Raw genomic sequence first — 21,060 nt, 5'->3', positions numbered from 1 at the left:
ATTAGAGCCGCATAGCAGCCATGTTAGTTCCAAATCCATGCCAGCGGTCATCTCTAATAACACACAGACTTCTCCACATGCGTTACAACGGCATAACAGTACCAAAGCTCAGCCATTAGTCATCGCTAATATTTGCTCTTTATCTGGTTGCATCTTCGGGATCAAATGTAAGCCATCTCTCAGCCTGGACACTGGGAAGAGAACTGCCTCAGAACCATCTGGACTTAGTTTTCTAGATTAGAACACTTTATTGTCTGGACTAGTCCCACATCTCAGCCAGAGGTGGCTATTGGAGCTGCAGACATAAGCAAAAACCAGTTCCAAAATTTGGTACCAAGATTCATCCATCTCTAGGCTCAGGTAGAGAAACTTATGACTGGTTCTCCATCTGAGAGCTGCATAACAGCCATTACAGTAGAACATCCATACCTATTCATCTACCTTACACAAACCCAAACCTGTTAGTTAAATTTTAGGCATTGTTAGGCTCAGAACCTGTAAAGAATGATGAGATCTAGATTAGTGTGACTCTCAGACCAGGTACTGCAGACAATAGTCCAAGGATGGTTCAGACTGTTTCTCCATCTTAAATCTTAGCGTATCTTTGATTAACAGAACCAAATCCCAACAAACAGTCATTACTGTACTCTGGACCAAGACATCACAAAGAATGATGGCCCAAAAAAGACCCAGGATTGGTTGCCAGTGAATGAATAAACAGGACGGTCATCTCAGGGTCATACCTTCTGAAACTTTTTAAAAATACAAATCTTAGAAACCTTAAAGAACATCTAGATTTGAGCTCCTTTCAGTCTTAGAGGTACCGAATCCCAGCCAGCAGTCATCATTGTACTGAAATGCAGCCATCTCTTGACCCAGATACCGCAAAGAATGATGGCTCACGATGACTCCGAATTGACGACCAGATGGAGCAAAAGCAACAGGGCCATGGCAGAGCCAAACAAATCGCAAGCATTTTGGACGCATCCCCAATCAGCCCACATGCTGTTTACCATCAGAGACATGGCGGCATCAACGCCAGACACGGCGCCATGCCGACTCCATCACCCCTGACCTGATGACGCTTTTTGACCAGATAATTTAGCTATGTAGGTATTAAAGCACACAACCTGATAGCAACCATAAACTGCACAATTTACACAAGACTTCTGTTCTCTTTTGTATCTCCTGTTTGAAATCTAAAGTGTGTGTGTATTTTAGACGTGATTCCATAACAGATCTACAAGCTCCTTTGCTGCCACGTGTGAAGTCACATATCTAAATCCCTTTTATAGAGCATGAATCATAATGTAGCATGATAACTAGCCTGTGTTAATAGTGGCAAACGCCGTCTCACTTCATTTATTCTGAACAAATGTGAGACGTCGAAAAACATGTTTTCATACTTCATGGCCTTTTCTTTTGAACCACTCTAGAATTTTTTTGCCTTTCCTCGCCATTGTTCTCAGGCTTGGTTGTGAGAGCGTGTAGGCTGACATGCAATAAAAACACGATTTCTCAGTGTCACGGTGTGGGAGGGTGAAGCAATCACATGCTGTCTTTGAGCAAACAGAAGTGAATTTCAACACTTTGTCACTGTTACATTAGCTCTTTAATGTGGTGTTTGTGAAGCACATTTATTTTCTCTCTTTATTTCTCCTGGTGAACAGCAGCACATCAGTGAAAGTGTCCTTACTGAAGATTCTGACCAGAGTTAGAAGGGCTTAAAGAAAATGTGTGAAGTATGATTAAAAAAAAAACATGGATCAAAAATAAAATATCATGCCTCATAACTGATTTCCTGTCTTCTAAATGCTTCTTTTTTCATGGGGAATTTTCCTTAGGAGAGTGATTAGCTGACATCATAAAACTGCTCTACAATCCTGGAGTCTGATTGGTTAGAAGGTGTTAACGAAGTCTTTATAATATCAGCTATGATGACAGTAGCACGGCTAAAAATCACAGGTTTATAACAAACCTTATTCTATTCATAATACTTTGTTGTTTCCATAGTAACAGTACTCTCATTCGCTGGGACCATTCCATATTAAAATCCATGCGTGATCAATGACAAGGAGGAAAGTGTGGAAGGAGTCTCCAGTGTCAGCGCTGTATCAGTCAGAGGTGTACGTTTTCCCACATTTTCAGGACAGAGGAGTTTACACTTCTTTGCGGTTTCTCAGTAACATGACAAGAGCTTTTGTCTTATTAAATTCAGGATAAAGAAAAAGAGGCTGGTGAGGGAACGAATATTTATATCAGCTATAATGTGAGAAGAAAAGATTTGTGGATGTTTCACATCTTTAAATGTAATTATAAATGGATAAAAATGATTTGTATTATATTGTACTAAACAATTTTAAACTGGTAGCAGGGACTGATTTTACTATTACAGCATGACAGAGAGTTTAATTCCTTATCAGTTGCTTTACTACTACGGTAAGATGTCACACGTGTTCTATATTAGCTTTTCATTTCTTTAGCATAAAGCAATTAAATCCTTCAGGAGGTACACTGTTTTCAGACCCTGCATCAGGAAACTTTTATAAGTGATTACATAATATTTGGCTCTCTTCCTGGTGGAAAAATCAATATATTCTTTAAAAAGCTCGCTGGTTCTTTGAGCAATCATGTCTTCTTTAAATTTATTTATTTTTTGAAATATAACACTAGCACTTACTAGAGTAAAGACTAATCCATCAATTTCCTAACATTTCTTCGAGGCAATGGCAAACACATACATCTCTTTGAACGCTTCCGTTTGTGTCTATTTCTCCTATAAAGTTTGCGGTAGCGGTGTCACTAATTAGCACAGAGATGTGTTATATGCTTTGAGGATTCCAGAGGATTATGGTCCACACTTACTGGTGTGTTAAGAACAGAGTGAGAATGTCACCGGTAGCTCTCTTATTCCATCCTCTGATGCCCCCGTCCTGTCGCATCCTAGTGCTGTTTGTGCCAAGAACTATTTAGGGATGATGACAGAATAAAATCATAAGGTCGGGGTAAGGGCTCTGGAATAGAAATAAACACACATCCTATCAGAATGGAATTCCAGCTCAACAGCAAACATGGTCATCAATGAACCCGCACCTCGATCAGTTCAGAGAGGTTGATGTCTGGCTTACCTTTCTCCTCATTCTCTGTTTATCATTTCAGCTCTATCACTCACTTTTTCTATCTTCCCCTTCCTGTCATGCCTCTCTCTCTCTCTCTTTCTCTCTTTCTCTCTCTCTGGCTGAGTCCTCATCTGTCTCTGATCTGCCACGTGTTTCTATTCTTGTCACTGAGATGATGAGGAATGGGGTTTGAGCACCAATGTCAACAGACAGAAATACGCCGCTGACTTATTTACTTAGAGAAAAACTCATACGGGGACATCAAAGTAAACAAGTACCCTCATCCATGATACTCCCAGAATGACTGCAGGAAAAGGGCACTGCAATTAGGGAGAAAGTTGGATGCTTATTTTCTTTTTCCGTGTGACCCAAAAATGCCTGCCCCTCCTTCTGTCTGTACTCAGACTACCAGCATTCCTCTCTTGGGGTAACAGGGGGGTGGATGATAGGATGGTTGTCCGTCTCTGCCAGATTTGTAATCCTGAAGTGTTTGGGGGCCGTCCACTGGCTGAAAAAGAGATCCGTCCTATTGGCATGTTTATCTGCAGCAGCAATGGGCTACACCATCCCTGCGGCTGCCCTTGTGAAGAGCAACACTTGCTTCACTCAATTTGCGCCACTCAAGGGGACTACAAACTTCTCTCTTCCCCATTTCCCTTCCTGCCTTCTCTTTTCTTTAACTTTCTCTTAATCTTCTTAATCTTCTCCATTAGTAATGAGTTACTTTCTTATGCACAGCAAGTCTCACAGCGATGGTCTGCTCGCTCGGTACCAGAGGTTGCGGCAAGAAGGTCAAATGTGTGACATAATTCTGGAAACTGAAGGCAAACAGTTCCCAGCTCATCGCAACTTGTTAGCTTGCTCCAGTGACTACTTTTGGTCACTATTCCAGGATCACACTTTGGAGTCCAAAGCTCGGACTGTCAGTCTACCAGCTGTGTCCTCAACTGGCCTGGAACTGGTCCTGGACTTCATCTACACGTCGTGGATCTCACTGTCTCCTGCCACTTTAGAAGACACACTGGAAGCTTCCTGCTACCTGCAGGTTACACAAGCTTTGGATCTTTGCACTGAGTACATCTCAAACAGCCTCACTCTGGATAACTGCTGCTTTTTTGCCAATGTGGCCATCCGTTACAGCCTCTCTGATGCACTTTCTGTCACCAGTAGCTTTATTGCGAGACACATGGCAGGACTCCTGGGTGCCGATGGTGACAGATCTGGGCTGCTGGAGCTAAACCTTGACTCTTTTCGAGAGGTGTTGGGGTCAGATGAGATATCAGGGGTAAAGGAAAGAGCACTGCTACAGCTAGCTCTGGACTGGTTGTCTTGCAACCCTTTACCTGCCTTGGAAAGTAACTCTTTACTCAGTCGTGTTCGATTTGGCCTGGTGCGTCCAGAAGATCTGACCCATCTGAGTTCTCTCAACCCACCCCTACGCACTCCTTTCATTCACAGCTTAGTGAAGAAAGCCCTGCATTACCACTTGCAGGTTCCTCTCCAGCCACTAATGCAGACCGTCCATACAAGCTTGAGAGCCACAACCAACATGGTACTCCTGGTGGGAGGAGGTGCTGAAACAGACCGACCGCAGACCCAAATCGAGAGCTATGATCAAGAAAACAGGAAGTTCCATGTGGTGCCCATTAAAATGCTGAACAAGCTCCAGTATCAAGGAGTTTGTGTGGTGGGGAACTTCCTCTTTGTGCTTGGAGGAGAGGTTGTAGAGGTGGACGGGGAGAGTGAGAAGACAGCAGTGATGAGAGTGTCTGACCAGGTGTGGCGTTATGACCCTCGGTTTGAAAGCTGGGAGGAGATGGAGCCACTCTTACAAAAAAGGGCACAGTTCTCCTGCTGCGTGGTGGAGGGTGTGATCTATGCCATAGGAGGACGAGGCCAGAAAGGAGAGCCAACCCTGTCTTCAGTGGAGAGGTACAACATGAGTGCAGGGTGCTGGCGTAGTGGTGTGTCCCTGCCCCACACTGTCCATGGTCATGCTTGTGCCACAATTGGCAGAGGTATCTACATCTCTGGTGGTATCCACGGCAGCCAGCCTGAGAGTAGCAAGGAAGTGTTGTTTCTCAACACCTTCGATGATAATGTCTGGGAGAGACGCTCTCCTATGTCTATTGCCAGATTTGGTCATCAGATGGCAGCTATTAAGGAGAGACTCTATGCCTTCTTAGGGATGTATGAACCGTTTTGTGACATTGAGTGCTACAATCCTGAACAGAATCAATGGACACGACTGAAACCTCTCCTGCAAGACCGCTTTTGCTATGGTTTGACAGTCACACCAAGCGGATGTGCATTGATGTTTGGAGGTAGAAAGTGGCGAGACGGACAGGAAGTGTGTGTCCGTGATGTGCTGGAGTACGACCCAGAATTCGACAGCTGGAGGAAAGTGTGTAAGCTGCCGCATCCATTATGTGGGACTCAATGTGTTCAGATGAGTCTCCAAAAGCTTCTAGAGAAATAGGAACCTCCCATAACCCCCCAGTTTCCATATACACACAGAGAACTCTGAGAGTTTCCACAGTCTGAGTAGAAAAGCTGAAGATCGATCAGTCCAGGCAAACTTGGTAGACTTGTGGAGGGTAAATGATCTATGCAGGCAGAATGGATTCTGACCTTCAGGATGATGAATCAGAAGAATCTTGGCACTGGAGGCAATGTGCTGAAAAGCCTGAGCGCAATGGGAGGTCATACTGACGGAGCGAAAAAGACGAGAGTCCCGGGAGTTCTGGGCTTGTCAGATTTCCAGAAAATAACAATGCACAGAAAAAATTGGACACAGAATAAAATAAGGACTTTCTGAAGCAGGTGTATGAACAGCCTTAAACACAGACTGGATGTTTGACATTGGAGATATACAAAAAAAAAAAACAAAGATTCAAGCCAGACCCGACAGAGAAGGGGGTTTAGGTAGATAAAATGATGGCAGAACAAAAGGAACAGAGTAGACACATGAAAAAGAGGTTGAAGCATAAAATAGTATTGAGAACGAGGTATTTAAAAGCACTTTAAGTTAATTAAAGGTCTCTGAGTGTGTGTGGGATGATAATAAGAGGGGGAAATAGATTTAGTTCTCTCAAATACAAAACACAGGTCAGAACTCAACAACTGACTGGGCGGAGAGCACTTTCCACTCTCAGTGATGACCTAAGTCATTAAAATTCACCAGAAAGTGTTAAATATGGTATGTCGCATATCTTGTATGTGTCTTTTTTTTGAGTCATACAAGAAAATATTTTCCGTACAGAACGTAACGAAAGCCAGTGAGAGGAATGTACACCATGAAAGCGACTGAATAAACGTCTGGAGCGTAACACGGTCCCTGGAGCTTGCACGTCATTTAGTGCCATTCATTTCTGCTTTGTCATAATGCACTTAAAATAAATGAAATGATTAACGAGTGGTTTTAAAAAGTGAAAGGCATGAACTGGAGAGAAAGAGCACCAGGCTGTGGAAATTAAAACACAAAGCAGAAACACTGGAGACGTCTGTATGCTGGGATTAGCACCAGGTGGCCTGAGAGGAAAGATATAAAGATATTAAAGAAAGCATAAAAATGTTCACAACAGTTTGGAGAGAGGCAGATAGGCAAGAAGGGAGAAATAAACTCACAGTTAGACCCAGATCTCGCATGGATCGCCAGTTTTTTTAATGCTTTAGCCGGGGTTGTAAAGCCTGGAGCTCAGCTGGCGTGGCTCTGATTTCTTTCTACAAATTTTTCCACAAGGACATTAAGTCAGGAATAAACCACTCTGTTGTCAAATATGTATGATGAAGCACAGTCACCACCTTAACGTTGATTAGTTTCCTACAGCGACACGTTTTATTTCTTTTAACAACACAATCATTTATAGTTACATTGATTGTTGTGTTTGTTTCGCTTACATTATAAAAGCCCCTGTTTATAGCTGATGTAATGTACAAGCATGTGAGTGTAACTGTAACCATTTAATGTGACTATAAATGGATAAAAAGTATGATGTGCCATTTCTTTATAAAGAAAAAAAATGCTGCAGTATAAGAGGAGTAAAACACAGAGAGGTGCTGCTGTAGAAAAATAATCAATTTTGTTGTAGTAACAGTGACTCTGCTTCATCACTTTGTTTCGATAATATCACCACACACACACACACACACACACCACCTCAATAGTCCCAGAGCTAGGTAAAGCACCAGGACAGAAGACCATGATTTCATGAGCAAAGATTTTTTATTGACTTTAACCACGTGGACCTCAAAAACTGGAGAAACGAATTGATTTCCTTAAATAAATAATTAAATAAATCAAACTGCCTTGTAGTAATAGCGGCACATAATAGCGGCATTTCCAAATGACATGCCTAATCAGAACAAATAATTATTTGCAGAAACAATCAGTGTAGATTTACTAGATTGGTCTGTATTTTTTTTTTTTAACTCATCAGGCTTTAAGTTTTGTGTGTGTGTGTATGTGTGTGTGTGTGTGTGTGTGTTTTTGTTAAATTATATTCAGAATAAAGTCATGATTGCAAAAGTGTCTGCACAAGTCCAATAAAAAACAAGCTGCAGCTTAAAAACAGGCAGTCGAGAAGAAGAAGAAAACCAATCTAGTAATTCCAGTCATTTCCACGAGCGAACACTGTGCCGGGTCTAAACATCATCTACAGAGTGCTAATGCTGATATAGCTCTTATTATCATTATTATTATTATTATTATTATTATTATTATTATTATTATTAATACATTATTATTATTATTATTATTATTATTATTATATAATCACATGAGCAAATCAAGTACATCAGTTTAATTCAGATCCAAGAAAAAAATTCTCTTCTACTTCAGCGGATTTTCATGAGGGTTATTGATCATAATAATAATAATCTCTCACACATCTGTAATGTACATTATAATACACACACAGCATCTTATCTTACATTCAACTCACATCAGAACATTCAGAAGTATTCTTTGTCTACAAAAAAAAAAAAGCACAGGAAATAAGTCCTCTGAGCGCTCGGATTCGAGTCCAGTCCTTTAGACTTCATTCAGCACTCAGGTGGAATTAGAAAACAAACAAACAAACAAACAAACAAACAAACAAACAAACAAACAAACAAACAAAACTTGTATAAAGTGTTAGAATGGATCGGAGCCATGCAGTAGAAGAATATAAGAGATATTGATATATATATATATATATTTACACAAATGAAGCGAATGCTGATGTGAATGTTTTACTCATTTGTTTTATTCACTGACGAATATTATTTATATAATTGAATATATTTATTAATAATCGTTTATTTATTCTCACTCACTCAATCATCATTTTTTTTATTAATCAAGTGATTAAATTATGTATTAAATGAAATAATAATTGATTATGATTATAGCTTAAACGGCCCTGATGAAAACTCCGCCCACTTTCCTGAATATGTGCTCGGAACATTTTCCTGCTCTGTGATTGGATGAAGTCACAGAGACTTTATGAATTATTCATGAAGCTCATTAGAATACACAGTCACTGCAGGTCCATAGGAAGTCGTGGTTTTCGGCAAAACTGTTTTTTTTTGTTGTTTTTTTTTATAATCTGTATTGCTGGAGTCTCTGTGCAGAAAGCCTTGTGCCTCGTGTTTATGAACTACTTTACATTTTTATAGAGTCATCTCTCATTTCGGCTGGAGGCGGAGAAAAGTGAGCTCTGCTCCAGAAACTCAGATGATCGGCTCTGCGGATTGAAGCCGTCTATCAAACCCACGCACGGCTAAATCACAGGCTTCGGCCAGCAAAGCCTACACGCAGGTGTGATTTCCTCGCTGACTCTTTAATAGAAACATCTCTGCTTACTATTACATCACCGTATATATGTTCCACACCTGTGTTATAGATCTGTATTTGCAAAAAAAGTGCTATTGTTATAGCTCTAAAGGGAATTCTAGAGGGAAAATAATACTAGTTGTAAATATATTAACCGCCATTTTCACTAGTGCTGTGTTGTGTCTCTCATGGGGCCTATGACATAAGTCTGAATATATCATGATCTGGTGATGCCGACATCTTCGACATACTTTCTGATGTTTAATGTCATTCGTAATGAAGCCATCAGATTAAAAATGATAAACATAAGACAGATTTTTAGGGTATTTTTACTTTATATTTCTGTTTGCACAATATTCACATGTTCTATTAATTTAATCCATGAAAGCAAATATCTGAACATCATCTTGATTAAAATTGTACGTTTCTTATTAGTTCACCATCATCAACACGGCTATCGGCTAGTTAGCAAACGGCGGGCCTCGTTAATCCAGCGGGATACAAACAAATTTATTGCTAAATTGTTCACAAGATCTTCTACACAAGAAAATGTAAATAGTGATGAAAAAACTTCCTGTTCTGTGGAATTCTGAGTTTGTGTTAATTCCCATATAAAGAGAGTAATTTCCAGGAAAACGAACCAATAAATCAAGCCCAAAGTAACGGCACCCTGAAAGCAGAGGGTCCGGTGTGTGTGTCTGCGGCAGACGACTAGCTGCGATGGCTGAACTGCGTTAGTGGAAGATTTACATTTTTGCCTTTTATGGAGTTTTGTGGGTGTGGCTAAATGTAAATGCTGTAAACATTCTCAGTAATTTACAGAGGCTGATTTGATGTTTATCATCAGGCATCAATTGAAAATTTGAATCTGAAGTGAACTTTTGGTTAAGTTTTAAGTTTAGTAATAGATAAAGACCAGAGTTTAGATTTCTACAGCAAGACTTTCCAGGTCACATGAATAAAAATATGCTAACACAATTCCGTGCTTAAAAGAACGTGGCATGAGTTTACTGTAACTGAGCCAACTTCCTCCTGTCCAGTCAAGTACTGATATCAGCTAGCCATTTCTTGACCAGCTGAAGTACTCTGTACACTGTAGTACAGACTAACAGATCTGGACTTATGGACTCTTAAGATCTTTGAGATTCTTTTAGAAATCGTGACGATGTGCAGCGTTAAGCAACTGGCTCATGTGGCAATAAGCAAAGAAACTACAAAATAATAAAAAACTGAGATTATGATGTGATGTCCAGGTTTCTGTTGCTCCAAATTTCCAGGCTTCAGTTTTAACATCCAGATTTGTTCAGTCCATCCTGCGGTTCTGTTACAGCACAGACCTGGGCATGGTTCGGTCCTATTGCACCGTGTGAAGGCCGTCACTTGTGTTAGCGTCTCAGGAAACATTGCGGTGGTTAAAACCAGTGACCAGTGTTTCCAAATCCAGTGTTGTGAGTCAAGGCTGCTGGTTTGTTTGTTTGTTTGTTTGTTTGTTTGTTTGCACTTTTAACACAAATTATGTGTGTCTATTCGATGACACTATTAAAGAAATACTCCATTGTTTGTTTGTTTGTTTGTTTATGTAAGCTCTATCATCTGTCGTGTGTTTGTTTGAGTTTCAAGTTACTGATCGACTTTTCCACAAGTTTCCCTACAAAAACTAGATGAAAAAATTTACACCAAACGTACAGATAATAGACGACTAAGGGCAGATGTCAAATATCGTCACTACACCTTTAAAACCCGAGACTAGGAAAGGGAAAATATAAATAGTAGCACAGTTTTATGCATCGGATCCACAGCAGCTCTGGAGCTAAACAGGAAAAAGTAGATCCGGTCACTTTACACTTCCCTGAAGTATCGTTACACCATCAGACAAAATAGTTCCATCTCTGAATTTACATTTACAGCTTCATGAAGGTGCAATCTGACGTTAAACTTGAACAAATGCCCTCAGACGTCCATTAGATGAGTGAGTTTGGAGTCTTCACACACAAAGCTGGAGTTTTCCTTTAAATAAACCTACACTACTGAGTGTATAACACTTTATGCTTCTGAGACGTGCCACTTACAACCTGATAACGTGTGTGTGTGTGTGTGTGTGTGACTCAGACATGGGTCTCGATGTAGGAGTGTGTGTGTGAGAGGGAGGGCGTGCGCGGTGTGGGCTCGGGAGTGGACGCGGGGCTGGGCTCCGACAGTGGACTAGGTTGCCGCTCCTTCTTGTCTTCAGCTGAGAACAGCTCCATGTACGTTCTCTTCCACTCCTGGAAGTCGGAGGACGTGAGCTTGGGTTTGTCCAGCAGCTTGTCAATCACTGCTATCTCGCCTTCCCTGTCCTATCAGAGCGCAGAAACAGAGCAGTGAAGGGTGGACGTTACAGACACACTCTCCATCTCTCTGTCTAGGCTAAAATACAGGTTAGGACGTCAGAGGCACGAGTCACGGCTGTTAGCTCACGTGTTAAAGTGATATAGCGCACTTCAACAGGTGAGACTAGCGGGCAAGGACACACACACACACACGCACACACACACACACACCATGCTAGCTTTGACCAGAGTCCTCTGACACTGTGGGCCTCGCCGCCCCTCCACACTGCACCTCCTCCTTCCTTCCAGCACCCACAATGCAACAGGAGTCGGCCAGAGATCAAGCACACAGCAGGACCGGAGTCACAGATTAGCATTAGCCTCGACAGCTAGTTCTGCTCCACAGCCAAGCGCAGCCATGTTACTAGACAGTAGAACAAAACACAAGGCTCCAAGACAGCAGCACCAAGGAGGACCGGGTCCAAATCGTGACTTGGCTAACGAGCGCCACTGTCTTCCGAGCCCCGGAGACGCTCAGACGCTCAGACAGACGGACAACATCGCAGACAGACGAAGACGCATTGATACGCAGACAGACAGAAACCCATGCGGCAGCAGCGTGTCCGGTACCTTGAGCGTGCTCTGCAGGATGCGCAGCTGATGCACTTTGTCGTTGAGCAGCGGGTCATTGCAGCGGCGCACAAACGAGTGCTTGTACTCTAGACGGGTGGAGAGAAGCGGCTCACCCAGAGGAGACACGCTAGCACGCTCTAGCGCCCGGTACAGGTCTCCCAGAGAGTCGGCGTGGCGCTGACGTTCGTGTTCCCACTCGTGCTCCCCGTCTGAAGGGGGCACCACACACACACACACACACACACACATAAAGAACACACATGTCACAGTCAACATGGTTAACTAACCAATCACTGTCCTGTTCACTGTTTAAACTTAATATCACCTCCTACACAGAGTTCCCATTATTTTCCCAAAAGTGATAGCTCTGACGTGAAGATCCGATTCTCAACTCAAACAAAAACCAGCTACTTTTACAAGGAGACTAGAAGACTTTACGTTTGATTGACATTTAAATCAGCCAATCACAGAGCTCCGTGTTTGTTCTCTGTGGAACTTTGTTACCTCCTGATAAACATCGGCTCTTATTAACCCTCGAGCGTTCCTGGAGCAGGTTCTAATCCGTATCTGCTAGCATGAAGACATTTATTTTTATCAGTTTTTATGATTTTATAAAGAGTTAAAAGAAAACACAAACACTGAGAGAGAAGACTGAAAAGCTCTGGGAGATTCACGCTGCTGTGCTCCAGTGTGGAGTAATGGTCATTTTTAGGTCAGTTGCGAGTTTTTGACATGGATTATGTTCTAGTTTTCGAGATTTAAAGGAACCGTAATCCATCAGAGGGATTTGTACTGAAGTGGAACAAACAAACAAACAAACAAACAAACAGATAATAAGTGCATTCCAACATCAATGAAAAAAATCATAAAAGAATTGACTGACTACATTTTAGTAATGAAACTCTCAGTCTCTCAGCTGGTATTTATAAAGAGCTCTTTCCTTCGTTCTTCATCGCGAGCTGGAGCGATGGGAGCAGGAGATAGATCTGAGATGAGAGAAGCTTCTCCTCACAGCGAGCAGGTCATCATTCGTAATTACTCCTGAGCTGCAGGGAAGATTGTAAACACTCGTCTCTCTCTGTGTCCTGCATCATGGCTCTGTCCTCCCACACACACACACACACACACACACAGCCTCAGCACGCACACTGACCTGACGCTGACTAACACACTCATCATTTAGTGTTTAGCAGCCAAAAAAAAAAAAGCCCACTAGATCCCTCCCACGCTGCTGCAGCCGAGCGGGAGCTGTGCTGGTTCCTCTCAGCGCTTTCAGGTGCCTCATCCATCATCACCGTGACACACCTGGAGAAGCTGATGTTGTGTTTGGATGCGTGGGAGAAAAACACAGAGCTCTGATAAAGAAAGTGTTGGTGTGTGAGCATGTAAAAGGGACAACAGAGCATGTGATGCTTGCTGAGATCCAGATGAGATCCAGATGAGATGAGATGAGATAAAGATGAGATGAGATGTGATGAGATTAGCTTCAGGACATCAGGTACATGTTATTGTGTTCGGACTTTTCCACAATTCACCACACGAGGGCAGCATTTCCTCATCATCACTTATATCATGATTATTCATGATATTTGGGGCGGAGCTTGTCATATATGCAAAATAAATGACAAGATAAACTCCATCCTGACTTTATGGCTTTATGCAGAAATAATTCTGATGTGTTTAGTAAAACCTGCTGCTTTTTTGTTGCTATTTAAATTTTAAAATGGTGTTTAAACAGTAAACTTTGACTCTTAAAAGCGTCGCATCAATGAGAAATCCAGGAGAGATTTCGGAGCAAACGCTGGACTTAAAATCCCAGAATGCAATGCAGTTATACAGCACTGACTTCCTTCAGAGACTCGGCTCAGCGATTTATTTTCATTCTATCTTTCTTCTTCTTTTTTTGACTTAATTAAAGAGTTTATGTGCTTCCTTCTCATCTTCTTTCTCTGTCCACATGACGTCATACTGAACTCAGGTTTCTTCAGCACAGCTTTCAGGCCTTCACCTCTGTCCTGCTTTCACACTTAGTGATTCCTGGTAAATTCCCAGGACTCAGTGCACACTGTGTGAAAGTTTTCCTGGAGTCTCAGGACTGCAGATATTTTGTCTGTGCTCTCCAGGCGTCTGGGGCTCGGTGTGTCACCAAGCCATAACAACTCTTCAGCAGGTGGTGGAACAGGCTGGAGATGGAGGATGACTAACATCCATCCGCCTCCACATCACGAGAGAGAGAGAGAGAGAGAGAGAGACACTGAGACAGAGAGAGAGAGACAGAGAGTGAGATGAGTGGAATAAAGGGTTATTCATGGAGACCCTGTGCTGTGGTTATATATAGAGCACTGCAGGAGTTCAGCTCTGACAAAGTGAGCAGAAACAAGCCACAGGACAGAGGATCAGTGAGACACCAGGAGATGAAAGCAACGATGTCAGAGACTCTTGGACGAGCCCCCCCCCCATGTGTTATATGTTCGGCATGTGTTATGTGTAATGTGTGTGTTACGGGTTATGTGTGTGTTTTGTGTGTGTTTTGGATGTATATTGTGTGTGTTTTGTGTGTGTTATGTGTGTGTTTTGGATGTATATTGTGTGTGTTATGTGTGTGTTTTGTGTGTGTTATGTGTGTGTTATGGATGTATATTGTGTGTGTTATGTGTGTGTTATGGATGTATATTGTGTGTGTTTTGTGTGTGTTATGGATGTATATTGTGTGTGTTATGTGTGTGTTATGGATGTATATTGTGTGTGTTTTGTGTGTGTTATGTGTGTGTTATGGATGTATATTGTGTGTGTTATGTGTGTGTTATGGATGTATATTGTGTGTGTTTTGTGTGTGTTATGGATGTATATTGTGTGTGTTATGTGTGTGTTATGGATGTATATTGTGTGTGTTTTGTGTGTGTTATGTGTGTGTTATGGATGTATATTGTGTGTGTTTTGTGTGTGTTATGTGTGTGTTATGGATGTATATTGTGTGTGTTTTGTGTGTGTTATGTGTGTGTTATGGATGTATATTGTGTGTGTTTTGTGTGTGTTATGGATGTATATTGTGTGTGTTATGTGTGTGTTTTGTGTGTGTTATGTGTGTGTTATGGATGTATATTGTGTGTGTTATGTGTGTGTTTTGTGTGTGTTATGTGTGTGTTATGGATGTATATTGTGTGTGTGTTGTGTGTGTTTTGTGTGTGTTTTGTGTGTGTTATGGATGTATATTGTGTGTGTTTTGTGTGTGTTATGGATGTATATTGTGTGTGTTATGTGTGTGTTTTGTGTGTGTTATGTGTGTGTTATGGATGTATATTGTGTGTGTTTTGTGTGTGTTATGGATGTATATTGTGTGTGTTTTGTGTGTGTTATGGATGTATATTGTGTGTGTTATGTGTGTGTTTTGTGTGTGTTATGTGTGTGTTATGGATGTATATTGTGTGTGTTATGTGTGTGTTATGGATGTATATTGTGTGTGTTTTGTGTGTGTTTTGTGTGTGTTGTGTGTGTTATGGATGTATATTGTGTGTTATGTGTGTGTTTTGTGTGTGTTATGTGTGTGTTATGGATGTATATTGTGTGTGTTTTGTGTGTGTTATGTGTGTGTTATGGATGTATATTGTGTGTGTTTTGGATGTATATTGTGTGTGTTTTGTGTGTGTTATGTGTGTGTTATGTGTGTGTGTTATGTGTGATTGTGTGTGTTATGGATGTATATTGTGTGTGTTATGTGTGTGTTATGGATGTATATTGTGTGTGTGTTGTGTGTGTTTTGTGTGTGTTATGTGTGTGTTATGGATGTATATTGTGGGTGTTGGTGTGTGTTATGGTGGTATATTGTGTGTGTATGTGTGTGTTTTGTGTGTGTTTGTGTGTGTTATGGATGTATATTGTGTGTGTTGTGTGTGTGGTTTGTGTGTGTTGTGTGTGTGTTATGGATGTATTGTGTGTGTTTGTGTGTGTTGTGTTTTGTGTGTGTTTTGTGTGTGTTATGGATGTATATTGTGTGTGTTTTGTGTGTGTTATGGATGTATATTGTGTGTGTTATGTGTGTGTTTTGTGTGTGTTTGTGTGTGTTATGGATGTATATTGTGTGTGTATTGTGTGTGTTTTGGGTGTGTGTTATGTGTGTGTTATGGATGTATTGTGTGTGTGTGTGTGTATATTGTGTGTGTTTTGTGTGTGTTATGGATGTATATTGTGTGTGTTCTGTGTGTGTTATGGATGTATATTGTGTGTGTTATGTGTGTGTTTTGTGTGTGTTATGTGTGTGTTATGGATGAATATTGTGTGTGGTATGTGTGTGTTATGGATGAATATTGTGTGTGTTATGTGTGTGTTATGTGTGTGTTATGTGTGTGTTATGGATGTATATTGTGTGTGTTATGTGTGTGTTATGTGTGTTTTGTGTGTGTTATGTGTGTGTTATGGATGTATATTGTGTGTTTTGGATGTATATTGTGTGTGTTATGGATGTATATTGTGTGTGTTATGTGTGTGTTTTGTGTGTGTTGTGTGTGTTATGGATGTATATTGTGTGTGTTTTGTGTGTGTTGTGTGTGTTATGGATGTATATTGTGTGTGTTGTGTGTGTTATGGATGTATATTGTGTGTGTTATGGATGTATATTGTGTGTGTTTTGTGTGTGTTTTGTGTGTGTTGTGTGTGTTATGGATGTATATTGTGTGTTATGTGTGTGTTATGTGTGTGTTTTGTGTGTGTTATGTGTGAGTTATGGATGTATATTGTGTGTTTTGGATGTATATTGTGTGTGTTGCGGATGTATATTGTGTGTGTTATGTGTGTGTTTTGTGTGTGTTATGTGTGTGTTATGGATGTATATTGTGTGTGTTTTGTGTGTGTTATGTGTGTGTTATGGATGTATATTGTGTGTGTTTTGGATGTATATTGTGTGTGTTTTGTGTGTGTTATGTGTGTGTTATGGATGTATATTGTGTGTGTTATGTGTGTGTTTTGTGTGTGTTATGGATGTATATTGTGTGTGTTATGTGTGTGTTATGGATGTATATTGTGTGTGTTTTGTGTGTGTTATGGATGTATATTGTGTGTGTTATGTGTGTGTTTTGTGTGTGTTATGGATGTATATTGTGTGTGTTATGTGTGTGTTATGGATGTATATTGTGTGTGTTATGTGTGTGTTTTGTGTGTGTTATGGATGTATATTGTGTGTGTTATGTGTGTGTTATGGATGTATATTGTGTGTGTTATGTGTGTGTTTTGTGTGTGTTATGGATGTATATTGTGTGTGTTATGGATGTATATTGTGTGTGTTTTGTGTGTGTTATGTGTGTGTTTTGTGTGTGTTATGTGTGTGTTATGGATGTATATTGTGTGTGTTTTGGATGTATATTGTGTGTGTTTTGTGTGTGTTATGTGTGTGTTATGGATGTATGTTGTGTGTGTTATGTGTGTGTTTTGTGTGTGTTATGGATGTATATTGTGTGTGTTTTGTGTGTGTTATGGATGTATATTGTGTGTGTTATGTGTGTGTTATGGATGTATATTGTGTGTGTTATGTGTGTGTTATGGATGTATATTGTGTGTGTTTTGTGTGTGTTATGGATGTATATTGTGTGTGTTATGTGTGTGTTTTGTGTGTGTTATGGAGGTATATTGAGTGTGTTTTGTGTGTGTTTGTGTGTGTTATGTGTGTGTTATGGATGTATATTGTGTGTGTTATGGATGTATATTGTGTGTGTTATGTGTGTGTTATGGATGTATATTGTGTGTGTGTTGTGTGTGTTTTGTGTGTGTTATGTGTGTGTTATGGATGTATATTGTGTGTGTTTTGTGTGTGTTATGGATGTATATTGTGTGTGTTTTGTGTGTGTTATGGATGTATATTGTGTGTGTTATGTGTGTGTTATGGATGTATATTGTGTGTGTTTTGTGTGTGTTTTGTGTGTGTTGTGTGTGTTATGGATGTATATTGTGTGTTATGTGTGTGTTATGTGTGTGTTTTGTGTGTGTTATGTGTGTGTTATGGATGTATATTGTGTGTTTTGGATGTATATTGTGTGTGTTATGGATGTATATTGTGTGTGTTATGTGTGTGTTTTGTGTGTGTTGTGTGTGTTATGTGTGTGTTATGGATGTATATTGTGTGTGTTTTGTGTGTGTTATGGATTTATTGTGTGTTTTTGGTGTGTGTTATGGATGTATATTGTGTGTGTTACCTGTGTGTTACCTGTGTGTTACCTGTGTGTTATGTGTGTGTTATGGATGTATATTGTGTGTGTTTTGTGTGTGTTATGGATGTATATTGTGTGTGTTTTGTGTGTGTTATGGATGTATATTGTGTGTGTTACCTGTGTGTTACCTGTGTGTTATGTGTGTGTTACCTGTGTGTTATGTGTGTGTTATGGATGTATATTGTGTGTGTTTTGGATGTATATTGTGTGTGTTATGGATGTATATTGTGTGTGTTATGTGTGTGTTTTGTGTGTGTTATGTGTGTGTTATGTGTGTGTTATGGATGTATATTGTGTGTGTTATGGATGTATATTGTGTGTGTTATGGGTGTATATTGTGTGTGTTTGTGTGTGTTATGGATGTATATTGTGTGTGTTTTGGATGTATATTGTGTGTGTTTTGTGTGTTATGGATGTATATTGTGTGTGTTTTGTGTGTGTTATGGATGTATATTGTGTGTGTTATGTGTGTGTTTTGTGTGTGTTATGGATGTATATTGTGTGTTTTGTGTGTGTTATGGATGTATATTGTGTGTGTTTTGTGTGTGTTATGGATGTATATTGTGTGTGTTTTGTGTGTGTTATGGATGTATATTGTGTGTGTTATGGATGTATATTGTGTGTGTTATGTGTGTGTTTTGTGTGTTATGGATGTATATTGTGTGTGTTTGTGTGTGTTATGGATGTATATTGTGTGTGTTATGTGTGTGTTTGTGTGTGTTATGGATGTATATTGTGTGTGTTTTGTGTGTGTTATGGATGTATATTGTGTGTGTTATGGATGTATATTGTGTGTGTTATGTGTGTGTTTTGTGTGTGTTATGGATGTATATTGTGTGTGTTTTGTGTGTGTTATGGATGTATATTGTGTGTGTTTTGTGTGTGTTATGGATGTATATTGTGTGTGTTATGGATGTATATTGTGTGTGTTATGGATGTATATTGTGTGTGTTTTGTGTGTGTTATGTGTGTGTTATGGATGTATATTGTGTGTGTTTTGTGTGTGTTATGTGTGTGTTGTGGATGTATATTGTGTGTGTTTTGTGTGTGTTATGTGTGTGTTATGGATGTATATTGTGTGTGTTTTGTGTGTGTTATGGATGTATATTGTGTGTGTGTGTGTTATGTGTGTGTTATGGATGTATATTGTGTGTGTTTTGGATGTATGTTGTGTGTGTTATGTGTGTGTTATGTGTGTGTTTTGGATGTATATTGTGTGTGTTATGTGTGTGTTTTGTGTGTGTTATGTGTGTGTTATGGATGTATATTGTGTGTGTTTTGGATGTATATTGTGTGTGTTTTGTGTGTGTTATGGATGTATATTGTGTGTGTTATGTGTGTGTTTTGTGTGTGTTATGGATGTATATTGTGTGTGTTTTGTGTGTGTTATGGATGTATATTGTGTGTGTTATGTGTGTGTTATGGATGTATATTGTGTGTGTTATGTGTGTTTTGTGTGTGTTATGTGTGTGTTATGGATGTATATTGTGTGTGTTTTGTGTGTGTTATGTGTGTGTTATGGATGTATATTGTGTGTGTTTTGTGTGTGTTATGTGTGTGTTATGGATGTATATTGTGTGTGTTTTGTGTGTGTTATGGATGTATATTGTGTGTGTTATGGATGTATATTGTGTGTGTTATGGATGTATATTGTGTGTGTTTTGTGTGTGTTATGGATGTATATTGTGTGTGTTTTGTGTGTGTTATGGATGTATATTGTGTGTGTTATGTGTGTGTTTTGTGTGTGTTATGGATGTATATTGTGTGTGTTTTGTGTGTGTTATGGATGTATATTGTGTGTGTTTTGTGTGTGTTATGGATGTATATTGTGTGTGTTATGGATGTATATTGTGTGTGTTATGTGTGTGTTATGGATGTATATTGTGTGTGTTATGTGTGTGTTTTGTGTGTGTTATGGATGTATATTGTGTGTGTTTTGTGTGTGTTATGGATGTATATTGTGTGTGTTATGTGTGTGTTTTGTGTGTGTTATGGATGTATATTGTGTGTGTTTTGTGTGTGTTATGGATGTATATTGTGTGTGTTTTGTGTGTGTTATGGATGTATATTGTGTGTGTTTTGTGTGTGTTATGGATGTATATTGTGTGTGTTTTGTGTGTGTTATGGATGTATATTGTGTGTGTTATGTGTGTGTTTTGTGTGTGTTATGGATGTATATTGTGTGTGTTTTGTGTGTGTTATGGATGTATATTGTGTGTGTTATGGATGTATATTGTGTGTGTTATGTGTGTGTTTTGTGTGTGTTATGGATGTATATTGTGTGTGTTTTGTGTGTGTTATGGATGTATATTGTGTGTGTTTTGTGTGTGTTATGGATGTATATTGTGTGTGTTATGGATGTATATTGTGTGTGTTTTGTGTGTGTTATGTGTGTGTTATGGATGTATATTGTGTGTGTTTTGTGTGTGTTATGTGTGTGTTATGGATGTATATTGTGTGTGTTTTGTGTGTGTTATGTGTGTGTTATGGATGTATATTGTGTGTGTTTTGTGTGTGTTATGGATGTATATTGTGTGTGTTATGTGTGTGTTTTGTGTGTGTTATGGATGTATATTGTGTGTGTTATGTGTGTGTTATGGATGTATATTGTGTGTGTTATGTGTGTGTTTTGTGTGTGTTATGGATGTATATTGTGTGTGTTATGTGTGTGTTTTGTGTGTGTTATGTGTGTGTTATGGATGTATATTGTGTGTGTTATGGATGTATATTGTGTGTGTTATGTGTGTGTTATGGATGTATATTGTGTGTGTGTTGTGTGTGTTTTGTGTGTGTTATGTGTGTGTTATGGATGTATATTGTGTGTGTTTTGTGTGTGTTATGGATGTATATTGTGTGTGTTTTGTGTGTGTTATGGATGTATATTGTGTGTGTTATGTGTGTGTTTTGTGTGTGTTATGTGTGTGTTATGGATGTATATTGTGTGTGTTATGTGTGTGTTATGGATGTATATTGTGTGTGTTTTGTGT

The 21,060-nt window shown here is 39.6% G+C and overlaps 3 protein-coding genes across 13 annotated transcripts in view; 2 read left to right on the top strand and 1 right to left on the bottom strand.

Moving 5' to 3' along the window:
- smpx (small muscle protein X-linked) overlaps nucleotides 1-1,797 on the top strand; it is a 13,965-nt gene extending 12,168 nt beyond the window's left edge. Inside the window, exon 6 of the mRNA XM_058376163.1 lies at nucleotides 1-1,797. This exon is cut by the window's left edge and continues 351 nt beyond it. The gene's annotated coding sequence lies outside the window, so the exon portion shown is untranslated.
- The window catches only part of cnksr2a (connector enhancer of kinase suppressor of Ras 2a), a 118,787-nt gene that overhangs the window by 3,911 nt on the left and 93,816 nt on the right, over nucleotides 1-21,060 (bottom strand). For 5 of the 11 annotated variants that reach the window (XM_058376152.1, XM_058376153.1, XM_058376150.1 and 2 more), the window contains 2 exons: nucleotides 11,874-12,085; nucleotides 6,747-11,270 (listed from right to left, as the gene is read on the bottom strand). The exons of 2 other annotated variants lie outside the window; for them this stretch is intronic. In XM_058376152.1, coding sequence (XP_058232135.1) covers nucleotides 11,040-11,270; nucleotides 11,874-12,085 — 443 coding nt within the window. In that variant the 3' untranslated portion in view covers nucleotides 6,747-11,039. Of the gene's footprint in view, nucleotides 1-6,746; nucleotides 11,271-11,873; nucleotides 12,086-21,060 lie in introns of those variants that run through there. 4 more of the 11 variants (XM_058376157.1, XM_058376156.1, XM_058376154.1 and 1 more) reach the window with 3 other exon arrangements.
- LOC131344139 (kelch-like protein 34) lies at nucleotides 3,835-5,830 on the top strand. Its single transcript, XM_058376162.1, has one exon. The coding sequence runs from the start codon at nucleotides 3,835-3,837 to the stop codon at nucleotides 5,596-5,598; it is 1,764 nt and encodes a 587-aa protein (XP_058232145.1). The 3' UTR covers nucleotides 5,599-5,830.

Source organism: Hemibagrus wyckioides, linkage group LG23 (genome assembly GCF_019097595.1).
Source record: "Hemibagrus wyckioides isolate EC202008001 linkage group LG23, SWU_Hwy_1.0, whole genome shotgun sequence".
In the NCBI taxonomy this organism is placed as follows: Eukaryota; Metazoa; Chordata; class Actinopteri; order Siluriformes; family Bagridae; genus Hemibagrus; species Hemibagrus wyckioides.
This window is presented reverse-complemented; position numbering and strand designations above follow the sequence as displayed.

What these genes read in the sequence shown, in the direction of transcription:
- LOC131344139 (XM_058376162.1), top strand. Translation starts at nt 3,835, where the DNA reads ATGAGTTACTTTCTTATGCACAGCAAGTCTCACAGCGATGGTCTGCTC.